The sequence below is a fragment of the Lepidochelys kempii genome, chromosome 5 (genome assembly GCF_965140285.1).
Source record: "Lepidochelys kempii isolate rLepKem1 chromosome 5, rLepKem1.hap1, whole genome shotgun sequence".
Lineage (NCBI taxonomy): Eukaryota > Metazoa > Chordata > Testudines > Cheloniidae > Lepidochelys > Lepidochelys kempii.
The window spans coordinates 112,196,064-112,216,734 of record NC_136384.1 but is presented as its reverse complement, the minus strand read 5'-3'; the positions used below and the strand labels follow the sequence as shown (position 1 = coordinate 112,216,734).

Below are 20,671 nucleotides of genomic sequence, written 5' to 3'. Positions count from 1 at the left end.
CTTAGAGACCAACAGATTTATTTGGGCATGAGCTTTCGTGGGTAAAAAAAAAAAAAAAAAACCCACTTCTTCGTTCTCCATCCTCGCTTGTGTTGGAGCCGATAATGACTCGGAAGTAGCACAGACACACGGCAGGAACGCCAGTGCCCGTAGGGAGAGCACTTCACGACGGCCTGCCTCCCTCCCTCTTCTCTTGCCGCCGGCGCCCCACTGCAAAGCAAACAACGGCACGACCGCAAGGGGGCGCTGGCTTCTCTCCCCGCATCAGCCAGCGCCCCGGGCAGGCCGGCCCCAGCGCTGGCTCCCCGGGCCGCAGCCGCGCACAGAGCAGCGCCCCGCCCCGCACGCCGCCCCGCCCAGCGGCAGCTAGTCACGTGAGAGGAGGCGGAGGCCGCCGCCGCCGCCGTGACAGGCCGCCATCTCGCGAGAGGAGAAAGCGGGCCCGAGGCAGCCGCTCTACATAAATAGCCGGGGCAGGCTGCCCTGGGTCACTGCCGTGTCTGGGAGCCGGTGGGAGGCGTGAGGGAGCGAGCCTGCCGGGGGGTTCCAGGGCGGCTTGGCGCTAGCGCAGGGGGTGTCTCTCGGCGCAGGAAGCCCGGCGTTGGCGGCGGATCCGCAGCGCTCTCCGCGCCCGGGTGAGTGAAGCCGCCCTTGGCCGCAGCCCGTCACCGACCGCGGTGGCGCATTTGAAGCGGCTGCGGAGCCGGGTTAAACCCCCGGGCTCTCCCCGCTTCCTGCCCGGAGCTAGCCCGGCGCTGCCATGGCTCTCGCCCTCCCGTGCCGCCAGCCCAGCTGCGGACAGCCCCGGGGCAGGGTTGCAGGGGGCTAGGGCAAAGCGTGGGGGGACAGGGGTGGGGCTGCATTTCTGGGGTGTCCCGCTGTCTTAATCTGGGGGGGGGGGTTCCCCCCTTTCCGCTTCCATCCTGCGCTCACCTGCGAGGCTGTTCAAGCCCGTCTCCCTGGGGGTAGAGGGGTTTTTTTGTTGTTGCTTTAATGAGGTATAGAAAAATTTCGCTCCTAACGTTGTGTGTGTGTGTGTGTCGCCTCCTTCATTCAGGTGGCCCTAGCAGGAGAACTCCGTTGACTGTGGTCCTTGCAGTTGGAGTAGCCTGTGAAGGTGACCAGGTGCCCCTCTGCTATTATCACACCATGATGCTGGGCCAGTTTCTGCCCAGTGGGTCACTGAGAAGCTGCAGTTACGACATCCATAGGCAGGTGTTTGTCTGCAGTTTACACCGAGCTGATAGGAACCAATCCCTGTGTCCACTCGGTGTATTGAGTGGAAAGGGGGTTTCTAGACACCTTGCTGGACGGCTGAAAGCCATTCGCTTCTGTTCCTCTTTATGAAAGTAGGAACAAAACTTCTGACTCAGTCTGCTTATTCATTTTCCTGTCTAACTGTCTGAGCGGTCTCTAAAGTATGTCTTCATACATCTTGCAAAAGCGCTTCCTTTGGTTAGACCCACATTCCCTTTTAACTAGCAGGGACTGTAAAAGTGGCTGAAAATATACAGTAGAGTTCTTGTGGGGTTATATTCTTGTAGTGAACTCTAAAATATTTTGGGACCGGCAGTAGTTATGGTCAGGAGATGGCTTAAGCATTGGATTAGCTCCTGGAATGAGAGGTTAAAATCATGCCAGGAATGGCTAAACTCAATCCTTTCCATGAGAAAGGAATTCAGTATGCCCTCTGTGGTGTGGGTCTTTTGGACAAGACCTTTAAAAACTAAGGTCATGTCTGATCTGCATAGATATTAAAACTTGCATAGCTCTTCTCCTTGCTAGGTGCTGCTACCCCATCCCAGTGTTGCGGTACCTTGCAGTCCAAAGGTGGTGAAGTTTTTTCAGTTGTGTTCTGTGTATATAGATAGTCCAGGGTGGATTTGATTTAAATCACTAGTCAGGAAGACTCAATTTAATCATGGATTTCTACAGAAGTGTGTTCTTGTTTGTTGCAATAACCTTAATACATGTTCCTCACAACTCAGATGTAGGTTTCATTTTTAGAAGTACACACTACTTTTAAAAGTGACTTATTTAAAAAACTTTTCAGATTAGTGTTACAGCTGTATCAGAAAAGGAATGATTGTTTGGTTATTTCTTTTACCAAAGGTAATTGAAGCAAATATTTATGAATTTATTGGGAGGTGAACTATTGCCAATTCAACAGGTTAATCATTAATATTTGGAAGATTTTCTTGCCATGATGTATTATGAGGAGAATATCACCAGACAGGCATTTAAATTGTTTTATTTAACTAAAACAACAACATTATGTAGTCTGGATTTTTTTCTTCAATAGCAAACCTATTTTAACAAAACAAGCATTTTGAATTTAAACATTCAAGTTTTTTTTAAAATCAGGTTTGTTTTTATTAACTAAAATAGCTAAATGAATTAGTCTATTTAGTGTGGGGTGTGTGTTTTTAAAAAAAAACTGTTAGCCAGGTCAACCTGAGAAACTTAAAATATTTACTTCTGGAGCTAACTCTGTCATATCTTCACTTTTATTTTCCTCTTTGTTCATAATCTGGAAAAGAAAAACAAGCTTTCCTGCTTTTTCAGGTCCCAAACAATTTCTCAATTTGGAATGAATTAGTCCAAAGGAAGAAAATATTCTTTCTACTCCAGCAGAAGAAGCTACTGCTGTTAAAAGTGAGATTATTGCTGCAATAGTCTCTGAATCCAAGTGCTTAAGTAACTTTCACCAGTTCACTGGTGTGACTTTCTTTAAAACATCATCAGACCTATTTCTTGAATGGTTCTTATTCCCACACTGGGTGTTTTTTTTTTTTTTTTTTACAGTCTGCTGCCATTGTAGGTTTTTCCCTTCTAGTGAGAGAACGGTATGGTAGATAGCAAATCAATGAAGGCTACACTCAGAAAGACCTCAAGACTTCTCCAATATGCTGCTCCGACAGTTTCACTCTTGTTTCTGCTGCCTGTCCCTCCCTTCTCACATTTACCTCCAGACTTCTCCTTGTCCAGATCTATTCTGCCCTCAATCTTCTATTCATTGAACTTTTTGAAACTTTGCACCTTTTGGAGAGGTAAGGGATTGACTCTGTGTACACAAATTTGGAGAGGGACAATAGGGTTGAGATCTGTTTTCTCATTTCTGTATAGTTAACATTTTTGCTGTTAACAAGCATGTTCTCTCTGGAGACACAAATCCACAGTTTGAGAACTGCAAAACTAAGCATCTCCAACAGTATCTTCTAGACTGAGCCCTGAGACCCATTGGGTAGATAGAACGATTAACCTTAATAATCTGTACAGAAGTCCCTGGGGCTGCATAAGATTGAGTCCCATGAACTATTGGAACTTACTTACAAAACTTTTATTTAAATATTACATGAATATGTCTCCTATAGAATTGGAATTTACAATCCCTGTTCCATGATGAGACTACATAGCTCAAAGATATATCTTAATAAAAATTCTCTTTAGATAGCTTTCCTCAAAAAGCATTTTTATAAAAAAAATCTGATTTAAATCAGTTTTTTTTGTTAATCAATTATTTTTATCCACCCTGATATAGTCTATCAAGGAACTTAATAACATTTTACATGACTGCAGTATTTTATTGTCTGCTGATGTGGAATCTATCCTGTAAGCTTTAATACTCTTTATACTAAGTTTGTGTGTATGTGCGGTGTTTTTTGCACCTGTCCATTTGTAGTCGTTAATAATAATCAGCTGCATGCCACATTGGTTCTGCATACAAATGGTGGCTGATCTTATTACTACATGGGGGGGTTACAAAAGGCAGCTGTGCATGGTCATTCCCTGTGGGTCTTCCTGCTGTGGCCACTGTCAGAAGGCAGGATACTGGGCTAGATGGACCATTGATCTGACAGGCACTCTAATGTTGACTACTGTAATGTGCACCAGTGTTCGTAAACATGGTACTGTTTGTCAGGAGCTCCTGACAAACCAATCCACACACAGTGTGGTGTGTGTGGTTTTTTTTATAGTTCTTTTGTGGACTATAAGGTGGTGTCCTAATGTCCTGAGATACATGGGTCCTGTGAGAATGAACAGACCCTTAAAAAGGCGCAGTCATGTTTGACTCTAACAAATAAAGAGCACTTGTTCTTGTGTCTTCTGTCATGTCTCTCGACACTATGGAAGTACACCATGATGGATCGTTCAGGAGTACTAGTATATCCAGTCCTAACTGAATTATCTACTCCCTCTATATTCCCAGAGACGGGGATGAAAACCTGGCAGATTTAGGGGAGTTGTGTGGGAGGACTGCCATACTATCTCCCTGGCCCTACAGAAGTCCATCTGTGGAGAATCAAGATGGATGAGTCTTCATGTGACAGCTGCTTCTCTTCCAACCCAATGTGATTTGGCAATAAACATTTACCCTGCCAGTACTAATTCAGGGTTTTCTCTGCAGTGGGGAAATCCTACCCTGTATATGGGATAGCCCAATCCTAAATGATCTGCAGTCTGTGTCTTAGGAGTGACAGGCCGAAACCCTCTGCCATTTTGGTGCAGGTGGGGAAGGAATCCAATACAGATGCCAGCTATAAAGACAACACCACTCTATGAATTTGTTTATGCTGCTACATTTTAAATCCTTTGTAGGAGGTGCAATGACACTACCTCTTGTACAGCAATATGTCCACTAGAATCTGATCCTGCAAAAACACATTTACCTTAATCTCACTAACAACAATACACAAGTAACTTGTGTGCTTAAAGTGACAAATGTGCAAGTGTCTGCAGGATTTGGGATTCTTAGATACATCAATTCTAACTTTTTCCCCAAGATTCTCCTCTGCACTGACCACCTTAAAATCTAGTCCATTTTGAAATATTAGTTAAAAGTAGCTGTAAAACCCTGGGTCCTCCCACCTACAATCACAATTTTTAGCTCTTCAGTATTTTTCTATTGCTATGTGGAAGATGCATCCAAACAGGGGTAATCTAGATTAGAAACATAGTGCTGTCAAATAATGAAGTAATCAGTAAAAAATTTGTGTTACAAACCTCTCAAACTATTTAGTTGACCATCCTGTTTAGTTTTGTATCTATTAACTGAACTAGTGAATGTAGCAGAGAAACTAAGCTTTAGCTATCTAAATTATTACAGTATAAGCTCTAATTCATTACAGCCCACACGGTCTGGAGCCTTCTCATGAAGGGGATGGTACACTCTCAAGTATTCAAAAGACTTTTTGGGTGCCTTTCTTAAGAATAACTGCTTTTTTCTCCAGAAGGGAAGGCACTCCATCCTAAATCATTAAAGTGGAATGGTGGTATGGCTACTGGGGACTTAATGAATTTTTAATTTGGATTATCTTATTCTTGTAGAATCTACAAGATTCAAGACCTAAAAAAATGGCATTAGTAGCAGCTGACTCTCAACAGGTATGTATGAGTTGATGATTAGTCAGTCTTTGTTATGTAGCCAAGAAGGATGTGAGTATAACCTTCTCTCTGTTTACACAGAATGTGGTAGCCAGGGTTGTCAGCCTTCCCTTGGTGAGTTCCACCTATGACATGGTGTCCTCTGCTTATGTCAACACAAAAGATAACCATCCCTATCTGAAATCAGTCTGTGAGATAGCTGAGAAAGGAGTGAAGACCATCACTGCAGTGGCCATGACAAATGCTATGCCTATCATCCAGAAGCTGGAGCCACAAAGTAAGGCATGACTACTTTTCTGTGCATTTATGCTCAATTATTCCATTGAGTTCCTATATAAATATATAGGCTTTGGGGGTGGGGAAGCAGGGGAGGGTGCAGAAAAGAATCTGGGGGCACTATGTGGGGTTAAACCTACTTGTAACAAGTCCATGACAGCAGGAAAACTGTTACCTTGCTTTGTGCAATAAGCCATGAGCAACTGTAATTAAATGAGCTCTTATAAACAAAGTCTGAAGTTAAGTGAGCTCTAGATCTCCTAAGAGTGAACCTCTAATGACTTGTTCCTAACTAACATTGATTTCTAAGATGATTGCTTGAGCAAGAGGCTTCTTACTCAAGCAATCAACTTCTGTCCTAACCGTTGACACAGTTTTTTAGCTCTGCATCATACTTCCCTTTCACCTACTTCTGAGTATAACTTGTAGTTACAAATTTGGCAACTGTTTCATGGCTGCTTGCTCTGGGTTTAGCTCAGCCTGTTCTTATGAATTGGCAAATGGCCAGACATTTCATCAGTCTGTTCTCAAGGTCACTTCCTTGAAAAAGATGTCAATTGTTTTTTGCACTTGCAAAGTGCTTGAAAGCTTTTGTAGAATTAAGCTGCATAAACATTTTTTCTCTTTTCTTTTAAGGAAGAAACTAAACAAAATGTTACTTGTTTGGATTGGGCTTCCTGTTTCAACAAATGTTAACCTTTAGCTTTGTGGGTTTTTATTTTAACATCACAAGGGCAACTTAATCATTCTTGAAACTTCTTCTCTAGTTGCAGTTGCCAACAGCTATGCATGCATAGGACTGGACAAAATTGAAGAGAGGCTGCCTATCCTGTATCAACCAACTGACAAGGTAGATTCAATTACTGCATTTAAATCCCTAAGTGGGATAACCAGAGATTCAGTAATTACTGATGTAGCAAGGCTGGGAGCAGAGCAAATGTTGAAAATTTGGAACTTTTGTTCTAACCCTGGGTTTGTCTCAGACACCCTATGGCCTTTGGAGTCACTTAGGGCCTTCTGGATACTCACATCTGGGGGTGGGAGGAAGAGAACTCCAACTGAAGTCAATGGCTGTCTGGCACTATTGTGATTCAGACCCTCTATGTTTCCCTCTCCCCACATTTAAATAGGGATAATACTTCCCTGGTTTGCCAGAGCAATATAAGGGTTAATGTTTTTGCAATACTTCAGATAGCTAAGCACTCTAGAAATGGCTTATATGTAATTGAAGTGGAAAGTTTCCATATTAAACTTACATTAAAATGACTTAATCACTTCATAGAAAATGTTTATATAACTTAAAAATGAGCTAACTGGAGAACTATGAAATGAAAGTTTTATAGCTTTCACTATCCATTTAGGTGGAAAGGAAAACTAAGTAGTGAATTTATGACTTATCTATATATTGCTGTAGTGCCAAGGGTCCCATTTAGGATGAGGACCCCATTGTGCTCGGTGCTGTCCAACACACAGGAAGACAGTCACTGCTCCAAGACCTTAATCTAACCTACTTCCCAGTGGCTCAGCATACTGCAAAGTAGGAAGATCTGCTTTCCTACATTGCAAGTACAATGGAAGAATACTGCTTGTGACTGAGCTCACAGTCTTCAAATTTTCATTGCAAAGTCTTTCTAAAAATTTCTCTTGTAAGACACTTAACACTGCTGCCTTCTAGCCTGAAGTCTTTCAAGGTCTTCTAACTAATAAAGCTCATCTCCTGGCCCTCCCTTCATATTGCTACTGTCCTTAGAGTAGTTGGAAGCTTCTTTGCAGGGGTTTATAGGTGTTTGGTTTGGGGGATTAGGAAACCTCTCATCAAGTAGTCTCCTACATGGTGCAACCAAATGGACCACATAGCTGGATTCCTGTCTATTGTGATACTTGAGTTACTTTCAGTAGTGATGCTTCAGTACTACCTGGAAGGTTGGCTAGATATGGAGAGAGACTCAAACATCTATGACTATTTAGTATAAATAGCCTAATTATGACCTGGTAGTGTAAAATCCACTGTAGGAAGAACAAATCTTCCTAACCCAACAGACTCCCTTGATCAGAACTAGGGCATTAATACTTGGTCCCTCTAAAGAGTTGCAGGTTAGGCACCCAAAACTTTTATTTTTTCCTACCCTACTCTTTCTAGGCTTGCATCAGTGTAAATTACAAATTCACTTTGTGGTAGAAATGCCTCCTCTAATGCTGATTGAGTAGCTGTAGCTTTTGGCTTGCTATGACAGTCAAATTTCTATCACTGTAGTGAATGCTTCTTAAAGAATACTGAAACTAGTAGTCTCTACTTTTGGAAAGTGTGGGTGTGTGTAAATCCAGAACTTAAATACCTCCCCACTATTAAATGAGGAGTCTGCCTCTCTTCCTTGCAGGTGGTTGCCAATGCCAAGGATGTAGTTGTTGGTGCAAGAGAGGCTGTAACAATCACTGTGACTGGTGCCAGGGATACTGTTGCCCACACAATTACTGGAGTCATGGACAAGACTAAAGAAGCTGTGCATGATAGTGTGGAAATGACTAAGTCAGTTGTCAATGGCAGCATTAACACTGTACTGGGAAGCCGTGTGGTGCAGATGGTGAGCAGTGGGGTGGATAGCGCACTCAGCAGGTCGGAGACTCTTGTAGACCATTATCTTCCACTTACTGAAGAGGAGCTAGGTAAGACTAATTGAGATGAGACCCCAACTGGGGATGGGGATTGGGAGTGGGGGAGAGACAAGTGGTGTCACTTGACAACCCTGCTAGTTGAATGGAGTGGCACTGTATTGACACTAGTTTCAGACATGGCCCTTCACCATGCCAACCATGATGCCTTCTTGTCAGCAGGGAAGGCATATGAAGGAAAGTGGCTTATTCAGAATGAAGGGGTAGGGTTTTTTGTTTGCCCTATCTAGATATATGTTGGACTGCTGTGTAATCCTTCAGAGGTTGGACTGCTAACCTAATTCTTTAAGTCTGACTAAAATAACCTTTTTTTCTCTCTAGCAAAAGAAGTTACAAAGGTTGAAGGATTTGAAGTTGGAATTCAAAAGCCAAGCTACTACATTAGACTCGGATCCTTGTCCTCAAAGGTCCGCACCCGTGCCTACCAACAGGCCTTAATCAGGATTAGAGATGCTAAGCACAAAAGCCAAGAGACCATTTCACACCTCAATTACACTGTCAGTTTGGTAAGTTAAGAATTCTGACTTGGGGTGTAAATAAACTCTTGGTAGTCTTTTTGTCTTAGAGCTGGTTTGCCAAAGAAACATGGATAACTTAACCAAAATTGTTTCAATATTTAAATCAAAGGTTCTTAATGGTACAGAACACACCTATTATCTTTGAAGTTCTCATCTTACACTAAAACTGATTCAGTCTCAACTCCCAAAATAAAATTGCATCTCTTTTGCAAGACTAATAGAAAATGTACTTAATACCAGTTTAGACCCTGAAGTGAATGTCTTGCAGCTCTATTCAAGAATCCTACTCCATGCCATTAGTATCATAGCAAGACTTAAAGAATCCTACTCTAACTAAGACCTGTACATGATACTACTAGAAAACAAGAGAAGGCAGATTTTTTCTCCTGCCCCCTCCTTCTTTCTCCACCCCCCTTCCCCCCCCAATCTTAATGTCCTTTCACCAACAAAACTGTCTCTTGAAATGAGTTTTTGCAAAAAGTGGGCAGGCTAGAGAACATTTTATAATCACCCTAAACTGTGTTTGGGATCCTTGCTTCACTACCTCATTGGTTGTTTTCTAGATTGAGTACACAAGAAAGAACATGAATAGTGCCAACCAGAAACTTCATGATGCCCAGGAAATGCTGTATCAGTCCTGGGTAGAATGGAAGAAAAACACAGGCCAAAATGATGGTGGTGATGAATCTCACATCGCTGAGGTAAGTAAATGTACCAAGAGTGTAAATTACATATTGCAAAGTATATACATACAAGTAACTTTTGGTCCTTGTGGTTTCAAAATTATTCATGAAACCTCCTATGCTGCTAAGATGCACCACAAGCATGAAGAACCTGAATGGTGACTCTCTCCCTTTCTCCACTGTAGGGCCCTGCTCCCTCCATAATTGCTCTGCAAAATTAAATTCAGCTATATGGTGGCCAGCTTTAGTAGTTATTGGCACCAGGCATAATTAGTGATGCAAGCTAATGGCTACACCTACTGAGTTCATTTCAACAAATTTTAGTTTAACTAGATGCAGATCTTTCCTAGAAGAACCCTGAACAACATTGCAGTAATGGCCTAATGTAGTAACTGGGTGCCATCTTCTACATTCTCCAAATGCTGCTATAATTTTAGCAGTCAAGCTTCAGCATACTTGTTTCAGAGTAACAGCCATATTAGTCTGTATGCTCAAAAAGAAAAAAGGAGTACTTGTGGCACCTTTAGAGGCTAACCAATTTATTTGAGCATAAGCTTTCGTGAGCTACAGCTCATTTCATCCGATGAAGTGAGCTGTAGCTCGCAAAAGCTTATGCTCAAATAAATTGGTTAGCCTCTAAAGGTGCCACAAGTACTCCTTTTTTTCTCTTCTTTTTGAGTATACTTATTGCAGCCTCATTTTTAGTGTGGCTATTTTAAAAAATATAGCCTTTTGACCTCTGTAGTCAGCTGCTGTGACCTACTGTCCAGATGGCAATGGTTTGAGCCTGTGAGTCTAGGGGACAAGCTATTGATGACTTGCTCTGCCACACCTAGTCAGGCACTCATATTTGTCCTGGAAATCTTCTCATCTGATTTTTCCAAAGATAAACTAGAACAACTTGGGTGGGACTGACAATGCAATTTTCCAATCCTTTCTTCTCCCCACCCTCCTAGACTATTCCCTTTCCTCCCAAGCCTCTTGGCAACCAGTCCTGATAACTGCACAAATGCAATATGAGAGAGTATTTTAAATTCAGCTAATCAATTAAGTGCTTGAAACTTTAAGCTGGAAGCATTAACTCTGTTTCAGCAAACTGTACTGCAGTACAAGCTCAGTAATTCAAACAGCCAGACAGTTTCTATCTGTGACCTGTAGTGCACTTCAGAGACTTGCAGCCTTCAAGGGTTCATGTATCCTAGATCTGTCGGACCTGTTTTCAAAAGCAAGGACCCTAGTAAACTCCTTCAAGCCAACAGCTTAATAGTTTCTTTCTAAGAGCAGGTCATCGCTAACCGCCAGATTGGTGGGTAGTGATTGATCTGTTGGGGATCAATTTATCACATCTTGTCTAGACACGTTAAATCAATCCCAGAACACACTCCCTGACTCCAGAACTCCAGCTTGTAAGAGATGGAAGTGGAGTCAATGGGGGAGTGTCAGTGGTCTACTTGCCACTATCCTCATGGCCAGTAAGTCAACCTAAGATGTCAACTTCAGCTACACTATTTTATGTATATCTTAGGTTGACACCCCCCCTCCCCGCAGGGTATAGACCAGGGCTATGAAATGAAGGCCCTGCTCTCACCTGCCACAGCTTCAATTCTCCACACCATGGAATGAAGGGGAGATGACCTTTCAGCAATGGTAGGGTTGCTGCAGCAACCAACTCTCTGGTCAATGAAGTGCTTAACTCTAAAATGCTATTATGCTTTGTTTCCAGCACATTGAGTCACGCACACTAGCTATTGCACGGAGCCTGACTCAGCAGCTTCAGACCACTTGCCTCACCCTGGTGTCAAGCATACAGGGGTTGCCGCAGAACATTCAGGACCAAGTCCATCATGTTGGGGCAATGGCAGGAGACGTCTATAGGAACTTCCACTCTGCTTCATCTTTCCACGAAGTATCAGATAATATTCTCACCACTAGCAAAGGACAGCTGAAGAAAATGAAGGAGTCTCTGGATGATGTGATGGATTATCTTGTTAACAACACACCACTCAATTGGCTGGTAGGTCCCTTTTACCCACAACTGGCTGGGTCTCAGCATGCTGAGCACAAGGGTGAAGGGGAGAAAATTGCCAGCCAGGACAACAAACAGCCTGAACACAGCACAGATTAAATTGCATAGCGCGCGCACACTCTGCAGTCTGAGCTATCAAGGTGACTTAACTACTGTAGCTGTCACCTGACAGCTATGGGGGAAAATATCCACAATGTAGGGATGGTGGAGGCCTAAAGATCTAATTGTGTCCTTTCTAACCTAAGAGGAACTCTTTCATTAGAAAATTATTTTGCTGTCCTGTCTAAGTGCCTCTGGAAATAATGACAAGCACCAAGTGCCTTGAGGCTTGACACTTCAGGAGCTTACAGCAGTGGTTCACCTTATTACTGGTTAAGAAGCTTCTTGTCTGACAGCTAAAGTGTCCAATATCATGACCTTAAATGGAACTCATTGCAACCAAATACTTTGACTAGTCAGGTGATCTGTGCAGGAAAAATAGAGAAGTAGTATGATCTCGTTTAGCGCTCCATTTAAAAGCCCTGCAGCTCAGCAAGAACTTCAAACTTCCACTGTGTTGCTTTTACAGACTGTACGATTGTCTTAATCACTTCATTGAACAGCTCATATTAAGGCATTATGCTTTTGTGAATCTACCACTTTGCTTTCAAGTAAGGACTCTAACTTGTTCAGCCAGAGTTATTTAAATGCCATGAGTTTTCATTGCCCTTATTTTTTTCAAATCTTTCTAAAAAAAAAATCCTTTAACTACACAATAAGTCAACTAAAACCAGTACTGAGAATTAAATCTGCAGTATGGAATATGAACACATGTTTGTACCAGGGTGCCTAGTTTCATGTGTCTTTGTAGTGCCTTTTCACTTTTTTGTAATTCATTCTGTATGTTCAGTAATAAATGCTTCAGCAGCCAAAGTCTGTCTCATTTGAATGGTGTAAAAACAAGCATTATAGCACTTATTGAATTGGGTCCAGGAGAAGGCAGGCTTGAAATGCAAAAAAAGTAGATATAAACTACTGGTTACTAACCCACATCAGATTGATTACACACAGAGATGGGTCAGATGTTGCTGCTGCATTTGTTTCCTACCCCGGAATCCCCATCCACCCTTTCACTCCCTCTTAGCTTTATTCCAGCTTGTCTGTGTGTATTGTCTCTCTTTAGAGAGAACTTGAACTGCAGAAATGACTGCTCAGTAATGTTAAAGGAGGTGGTCTGTGCAGGATGGCCTGGACAGCTGTTTATCCTGCTTACAGTATGGGCATTCTTGCATGTGACTTCTAATACCTACTGCATTTGGCTGTAGGAGGACTGCCAAATACTCTTCATTGGAAAAATCAGAACTGAAAATAGATGGCTGTGATTAAAAACAAACATGCATTTGAAACTACAAAGATCTGAAACTTAATCACACTATTTTAATTTGCTTACTACATGTGCTGCATATTGTACACTGGAGAGAAATGTAATTTAAAAAAAACTTCAGATCCAGTACTAATGGACACTAGTTAATTGTTCTACCCTAGGTCAAGCTTGGGCTAACATGTTCAGCCTCTGGGCTCTCCATATTGGCACAACTAAGTGTGGGTGGGTGAGAGAGTTTTCTGCTGTTCCCTTTAGAGATTTCAGAAGGTAAAATACAGGTTAATCTTTTTTTTGGGGGGGGGTTGTTTTGTTTTACAAATCTAAGTAGGACTGTGGATACTGGAACAATTGTTAGTAGCTCAGACAACATCCTGCATTCTCCCTCCATAATTATCAGTGGAGGACAAAGTCCTAATTCAAACTAAGGCACTCCCAAGCCAGTATAACTTACATATTGAGGGACCAAAAAGGTGCAGGAGGAAAAGCCTAACAGGAGGATGTAAATTAAAGTAGGAGTCATAGTGCCTTTTGGCAATAAATTACACACAACTTAGATTGAGGTGAATTCAGAGGATATATAAGGAAGTGTAGCACACCATGGATGAGCAAGTCTGTCTGTGTAACTTACTTGTTGAAGGGACTTGGAAGAAGGTGTAGAAAATCTACAGCTGCTTAGATCTCTGAATTGGCCCTAAACTTTCTCCATGCTAAATGGACGGTTTAAGAACACCTTTTAAAACACTTCTTTGCATTTTTTTAAATGCACAGGTCACACAGCGGAGTTTCATGATCAGTTGAACTGAGTTGTTTGAAGAGGACTGTTAGTAAAAGTACTTGCTGCTACAGTAGCAAGGACAAATGGGTTGTAGTGCTAGACCAGGGGTTGTCATTTAGACGATGGGCCAAATCCACACCACCAGACACTGTTGAACAGACTGCAAAATCGTATTTACTTACCATTATTGTTGCAGTATGAAAAGTGTTTCTGTAGTCTGGACCTTGCCTATACCTTCAATACATTTGGACTTTGACAAAAATAGACTACCTCTGTGCTAGACTCTATACAAATGGGTGCCTGTGAAAGCATGATGCTGTCAGTTCTCCCAGTCTGAGCACACACACAGAGTCTTGGTCTTCCTTCTACTGCTACTCTCAGACTGAGAGATTCAGGATTGAATTTCTAAATGTCAGCTGTTTGAGACTGGTGGGTCCCTGGGAGTGGAGATCTTGAGCAGCCCTGGTCAGCCAGTCTCCTGATCTATAAAACTGAGCAAAAGCATTTGGGTGACTTTCTGCACTGACACCTTTCCAAGAAGGTGAAGGGGAGCAGTGTGATTCATGAATGCCCATTAGTTGTGATCAGTTGACTGATTCAGCTCTTTCCTTGAGACACAGCAGCCATGGGTAAAAGAATGTTCCCAAAGCAGCTCCTGTTCCATGTACTAAGTCGGTTGTGCCTAAGCTCCTGTTTGCTAGCTCCAGTGCTAAATTACAACACTTAGCGTAGGTGCAGCTGTAGGCTGTTCTAGGGTTTGACTGTATCCATAGTTGCCTGCCAAACCATTCTGAACTAAATAACATTGTATCACATTTCCTATGGGTCTAGTTTGAAGCTAGAGGCTAAAAGCCTCACAAATGCCCACTGGGGAGAATTGGTGAACCCTTAAAGCCTTGGTAAGGGCAGAAGCTGTTCACATTAATGTCTGACTCTTTAAACTTTTCTCACCATGCTTGCATAAAGAACAGCTCAGCTACACTTTATAAAAACTCTCCACTCTACCATCAGCCTGAGAATAAACATGAGATTTAAACTTTTTTTAAAGGCAGTGGGTTTGATAAATTGCATAATGACTTGCTGGAATGGTGTGATTTCAGTGACACTTTGATTTTTCTCATACTAAATAGTGTTTTAGCCCATCTCAAACAATCAGATAATCTTCTAGATGTTGGTAGAGGAAAACAAAAAGCCAAACTACCATACATCTCAGCTATTGATTTCTGTGGTCCACTTTGCCTCCTTTCCTACACCATGACAATCATTTGTAAGCTACGAAAGTTTTAAATATACTGACTTATAAACAAGTGCACTGACCTCTAAAACAAAGGGTTAGAACAGTAACAATTTGTAAAGTTACGCCTCGCTTAGTTGTAATGTAAGATCTTTGACATAAAGATAGGCCTGACTGACTCTACACCTGCTTTTAGATACTAGTTACTTTTCCTGCTTCAGTTTTTGGCTTAGAATAACCATTTAAGATTCTAGAAAACACTTGTATGCTGCAATGCTTTTCTACCCCAAATGTGAATACTTAACCTGAGGAAGTTAAGTGCCAGAATCTGTACTTGCATAATCTTACAAAATATCTGTTGTTACTTTACACAGCGCTCTTCAGAACAAAGAGCGTTGTTTCCATCAGTAACAGTCTGCTCTATTGGAGTTGCACAGAACTAGCTGAGAGTAGAATGTGTTCCAAGCTATGAAAAATGAAGCTGTCTCTATCTTAATAAAACATATGTTGGTGCTCTCTGTAATATTATTACTGACTACACCAGGACTCTCATGCTCCCTAATGCATTGATTGAATGCTGCTTACAAAACTTTTTTTTCTACATGAGGTGGAAAAAATTGCAAAAGTCTCATCCACAAAACTGAGGACCAATATTCTAATCTGCGATTATCAATGAATTTTGGTGATTGCTTTCTCAGTAAAGTGTTACATTCAGGCAGTGCAGTGCTTGGTATTTTAACAATTGGGCAGTAGCATTGTGAATACTCTGGATATCAATATTTAACATTCTGAATTTATTATTTTTGTACATGAAGATTGAAACTTGTTTTTTGAAGTTTTCAGTCTTAGATGCATGCAAATAAAGGCTGAATCCATGTGCTAAAACTGTAAAGTAAGGAACTGCTTTTCTGTGCTGATTGTATGTAGTTCTGTTTCAAAAGTCTCTTAATAGCGCCCCATATTTTTCTTACTAAAGTTACAAAATACAAATTCTGATAAGACAGTGGCTAAAAGCACATATACTGGAGTGTAGTTTAACTTTTTATGGACTAAAGTAACTTAATAGAGAATGTAACTAGTGTAGATGGAGGGGGAAGGGATGCAAGAGAAGTTTTTACCTGGCTTTTTTTGGTCATGATCACAAGAAAAATGAGGGTTACATGTTCTCCCATTCCCCATCAAATATGAAACTATAAGGGCAAATACAGAGGTGATGTAGAGATTCTTACATTAGGGGCTTTTGCATTGATCTACATGCGGGTTTTCATAAATTTTTAAATATGTACTCCACTGGTGCAACTTAGCAGATTGGAAAATAAAGATAAATCTGATGCAAATCCTGTTGTAGGCTGACATAGTGCATTTATACAGGGTTTGCAGCTGGAATCACTAATGTTAATAGGGCCTAATTTAGAGTCTTTTAGAGCTACTTGCGTCCATTCTTCTAACATCTAAAGGAGTTTAAGTCCAAGTAACTTGACAAGGTGGCTGGAGAAGGTGTAAATGACTGACTCCAATGTAGACTCCCTTAAATATGCGTACAGGGGGTAGAAGTAGTTCTGCAGAAGTTTAGTGTAAGTCTAAGGCTACGTGTACCCTGCACACCTTACCGCAGCACAGTTGTACTGCTACAGCTGTAAGGTACTCCAGGTAGCCCCTCTTTGTCGGCAGGAGAGAGCTCTTCTACCAACAAAATAAAACCACTTCCAATGAGGAGTAATAGCTTTGGGTGAGAGAGCGTCTCCCACAGACAAAGTGCTGTCCACACTGGCGCTTTTCATCAGGAAAACCTTTGTCAGTGGGGGTGTGGTTTTTTCAAACCCCTGACCGACAAAAAATTTACTGACAAAAGTACAGTGTAGACATAGCCTAATTTACCATTCACCTCCAAATTTGGCTCTTGATATCTTGGTTACATTGTTTTAGACTTCCTAGTTCGTTACTAGTGTGGCAAGGAATGCTATGTACAGATCCTGAAAGTATACAGAAAGAAAAGGAGGACTTGTGGCACCTTAGAGACTAACCAGTTTATTTGAGCATGAGCTTTCGTGAGCTACAGCTCACTGCATCCGATGAAGTGAGCTGTAGCTCACGAAAGCTCATGCTCAAATAAATTGGTTAGTCTCTAAGGTGCCACAAGTACTCCTTTTCTTTTTGCGAATACAGACTAACACGGCTGTTACTCTGAAAAGTATATGAGTTATTTTAAGTGTGTTACTAGGTGGAGTCTTTCTTACTATGTGGATGTTTTATGCAGCAGGGTGCAGAGCAATTTCTGCCACTAGGGAGACGGAGCCTCATTCTTGCTGCCATTTGGAGTCAGTGGGATTAATTTCAGAGTAACAGCCGTGTTAGTCTGTATTCGCAAAAAGAAAAGGAGTACTTGTGGCACCTTAGAGACTAACCAATTTATTTGAGCATGAGCTTTCGTGAGCTACAGCTCACTTCATTGGATGCATACCGTGGAAACTGCAGCAGACTTTATATATACACAGCATTTGGAAAGGAAGATGATGTCTGTCTGTATCTGTACAAGTTTTTTCATGCAGTCTCTAAGGTGCCACAAGTACTCCTTTTCTTTTAGTGGGATTAATGACAGGTTTCAGAGTAGCAGCCGTGTTAGTCTGTATTTGCAAAAAGAAAAGGAGTACTTGTGGTACCTTTTAGAGACTAACAAATTTATTTGAGCATAAGCTTTCGTGAGCTACAGCTCATTGCATCACTTCCCCATATGATTTCTTCAGAACAAGATTGAGGCTACTGCCTCAACTGAGTGCAGCGTAGAAAAGCTTATGTTGATATCACCTGTGCTGTATCTGTTCTGTGAATAACCAGGCTCTCCATTAATTTTTTCTCAGTCCCTCATTCCCCTCTGAAGTTTTGAAGTGGACTGAAGATAAAGATGATATAGCAAAGATATATAACACCTCTAAATTGATGTGAGATATAATATACACTAAGTCTTTGCAAGAGACCAATCTTATTAGAAAACCTTCTTAACATACCACCCCAAAATATTTATGAAATGTTCTGTGTTGAGTGCAGTTCTGTTCCACCTTTCTTATAAGAATGTATCTATTAATACACTAATTTATATTGCTTAAGATGTTTCTGTCACTCTATCTAAAATAAGACTGAGAATGTTTGTTTGATTTGTTTAGTACTGTGGGCCTGATTTTTGAGGTACTGAACACCTGCAGCCCTGGTTGACTTCAGTTGGAGTCCTGAGTGTTCAGCTCTTTTTTTTTTTTTTTTTTTAACCTTCACATTTATTTGGATTTCTTCTTCTGCAGGTGCCAGATTTCACTATCACAGACTTGTCTTCAGAATCTGATGATATTCCAGACATTTTGGGTTTGGATGAGGAAGACCAGCAAGATTTTTCACGCACAAATGGCCCTATCACCATGGAACCAAGAGCTGAATAAATATCAGGCACAAAACTGTTCTCTTGATTTGATGTTTTTTTTTTTTGCCATGTTAACTTATATTTCTGCTTTTTAAAAAGAAATCTATCTAGCTCTTGAAGCATACAGTTTTTGGATCAATTTTGTTTCACTTAGTTGCATTGATATTCTGATTTGCATCTCTTTTTTTTTTTTTTTAAGGACTGCATTTAATGTAACGCTATAACATTGGTGTCAAAATTCCATCCTTCAGGCCTCCTATGGCCCAGTCGTACTGACTGGTGTACACATTCATTTAAAACTGCACTGCTATTTGGTTTGCTGTCAGCAACAGCCAAAACAGCACTCCAGCACTGCACAAAGGGCTGTCAGCAAAAAGGAAACTGACTAGGATTTGCTGATAAAAGTTTCCCTTTTTAGTCTATGTGTAAAGCACTTCTGCATCTACCTCTTTGCTGCTGGAAAGGACTACAGGCTTGATCATGGGATCCTAGTCAGTTTTGGTGAGACTCTGTGTCTAAAGAGCTTGAAACAGTGTCCTTTGTAAGAAGTGTTTATAATGAAAGAACTTCATTTCCCACTGCCTCCCTTCCATGTGTAAGTACTTCTGCTGCTGGGGGGAGACTAAGAATGGGAGTTGGGGTTAGAAGAGCCCAAATATGGGGCCAAGTGCAGAAAAATGCAAATAAGAAGGCAGAGAACACAAAGGGAGAAAAAGGAAAGAGAAAAGGAGAAAACAAAGAAGTATGGAGGAGACATACAAATAATTATGGGCAAAAGACAAACAGAAAGAGGAGAAACTGAACCAAAGGAGAAACTGTGGTAATAGTAACTTAGACCCACACCATTTTTTTTTTTTTGCGCTGAGTAACCAAATAGAGCAATTAACTTTAATAACTTAATGGCCTGATACTGCACTTCTTGCATGCACCATTGACTTCAGTGGGAGTTTTGGAGTATGCGAGGAATGCTGCAGGATCAGACCCAGTGTTATGTTGTTATCTATAGATCATGTTCTACTCTTATTCTACTGTCATCACTGGGAAGCCATTGTGGATTTGTGGGTTTGAAATGGTGCTAATTTTGTAGACCAGGCCCACGGATCCTGATTAGGTTCTCGCTATAGAATGAGGTTGACACCCCTACTCTATCATAATGTACTATCTGATTTTTGTGAAAGCTTTGAAGTCTAGTCACTGAGATGCCTTGAAATAAAGTTTGAGCTATAAATCTTAGAGTTGGTGTGGTTGGACTTCTCTTCTTTGTTGTCTCCTGTACTTAATTCCTACCTAAAGAGCTCTCATTTTGATGATTTGAAGCAGGGGAAAGAATGCATTTTAAAAGGACCAGATGGGCTTCTGATTCACAAATAGTCACACACACTGAGTTGCACCTGACCCTATGCAGGCAAGGGATAGACTCACTTTTGGGGCTCACAGATATCCATTTGTGGGACAAACAAAATTGACTCCTGTATTCTGAATGCAGATTCACAGAGCTAGATAGGTACTGATTATATTTGTTTTAATATAACAGGTGCTATGGCAGGGGTTCTCAAAGTGGGGATTGGGACCCTTCAGGGCAGAGGTGGGCAAACTACAGCCCGTGGGCCACGTCCAGCCCTCGGGACCGTCCTGCCCGGCCCCTGAGCTTCTGGCCAGGGAGGCTAGCCCCCGGCCCCTCCCCCGCAGCCTCACCTCACTGCGCCACGAGCGCTCTGGCCCGCCACTCCTGCTGAGCAGCGCAGTGGTGTGGCTGGCTCCGGTCAGGCAGCAGAGCTGCAAGCTCCTGCTGCTCTGAGTGGCATGGTAAGGGGGCAGGGAGTTTCGGGGGGCAGTCAGTGGACAGGGAGCAGGGGGCGGTTGGATGGGGCGGAGGTTCTGTGGGGGGGCGGTTAGGGGACAGGGAGTGGTTGGATAGGCGTGGGAGTCTTGGAGGGCCTGTCAGGGCAGGGGTGTGGACAGGGGTCGGGGCAGTCAGGGGTCAAGAAGCAGGCGGGGGGGTTGGATGGGTTGGAGGTTCTGAGGGGAGTAGTCGGCAGCGGTAAGTGGGAGGGGGCGGATAGGGGGTGGAGCCCAGGCTGTTTGGAAAGGCACAGCCTTCCCTACCCGGCCTTCCATACAGTTTCACAACTCCGATGTGGCCCTCCCCTGCCTCAGTGGGTTGCGAGGTTATTACGTAGGGGGTTGTGAGCTATCAGCCTCCACCCCAAATCCCGGTTTGCCTCCAGCATTTATAATGGTGTTAAATATATAAAAAAAGTGTTTTAATGTATAAGGGGGTTGCACTCAGAGGCTTGCTGTGAGTCCACCAGTACAAAAGTCTGAGAACCCC

The 20,671-nt window shown here is 42.1% G+C and overlaps 1 protein-coding gene across 3 annotated transcripts; it reads left to right on the top strand.

Annotated features, from left to right (window-relative positions):
- Nucleotides 1-421: 421 nt before the first annotated feature.
- PLIN2 (perilipin 2) lies at nt 422-19,572 on the top strand. Of its 3 annotated transcripts, none has more exons than XM_073345476.2 (9): nt 422-635; nt 5,329-5,385; nt 5,467-5,662; nt 6,429-6,511; nt 8,040-8,325; nt 8,653-8,837; nt 9,413-9,550; nt 11,256-11,546; nt 18,224-19,572. In XM_073345476.2, the coding sequence occupies exons 2-9, from the start codon at nt 5,356-5,358 to the stop codon at nt 18,356-18,358; spliced, it is 1,344 nt and encodes a 447-aa protein (XP_073201577.1). In that variant the 5' UTR covers nt 422-635; nt 5,329-5,355; the 3' UTR covers nt 18,359-19,572. The 3 variants fall into 3 exon arrangements, with proteins under 3 accessions (XP_073201577.1, XP_073201579.1, XP_073201578.1); XM_073345477.2 differs by lacking the exon at nt 422-635 and adding an exon at nt 3,653-4,352; XM_073345478.2 differs by lacking the exon at nt 18,224-19,572 and having other exon boundaries at nt 427-635; nt 11,256-12,470.
- The last annotated feature ends 1,099 nt before the right edge of the window (nt 19,573-20,671 follow it).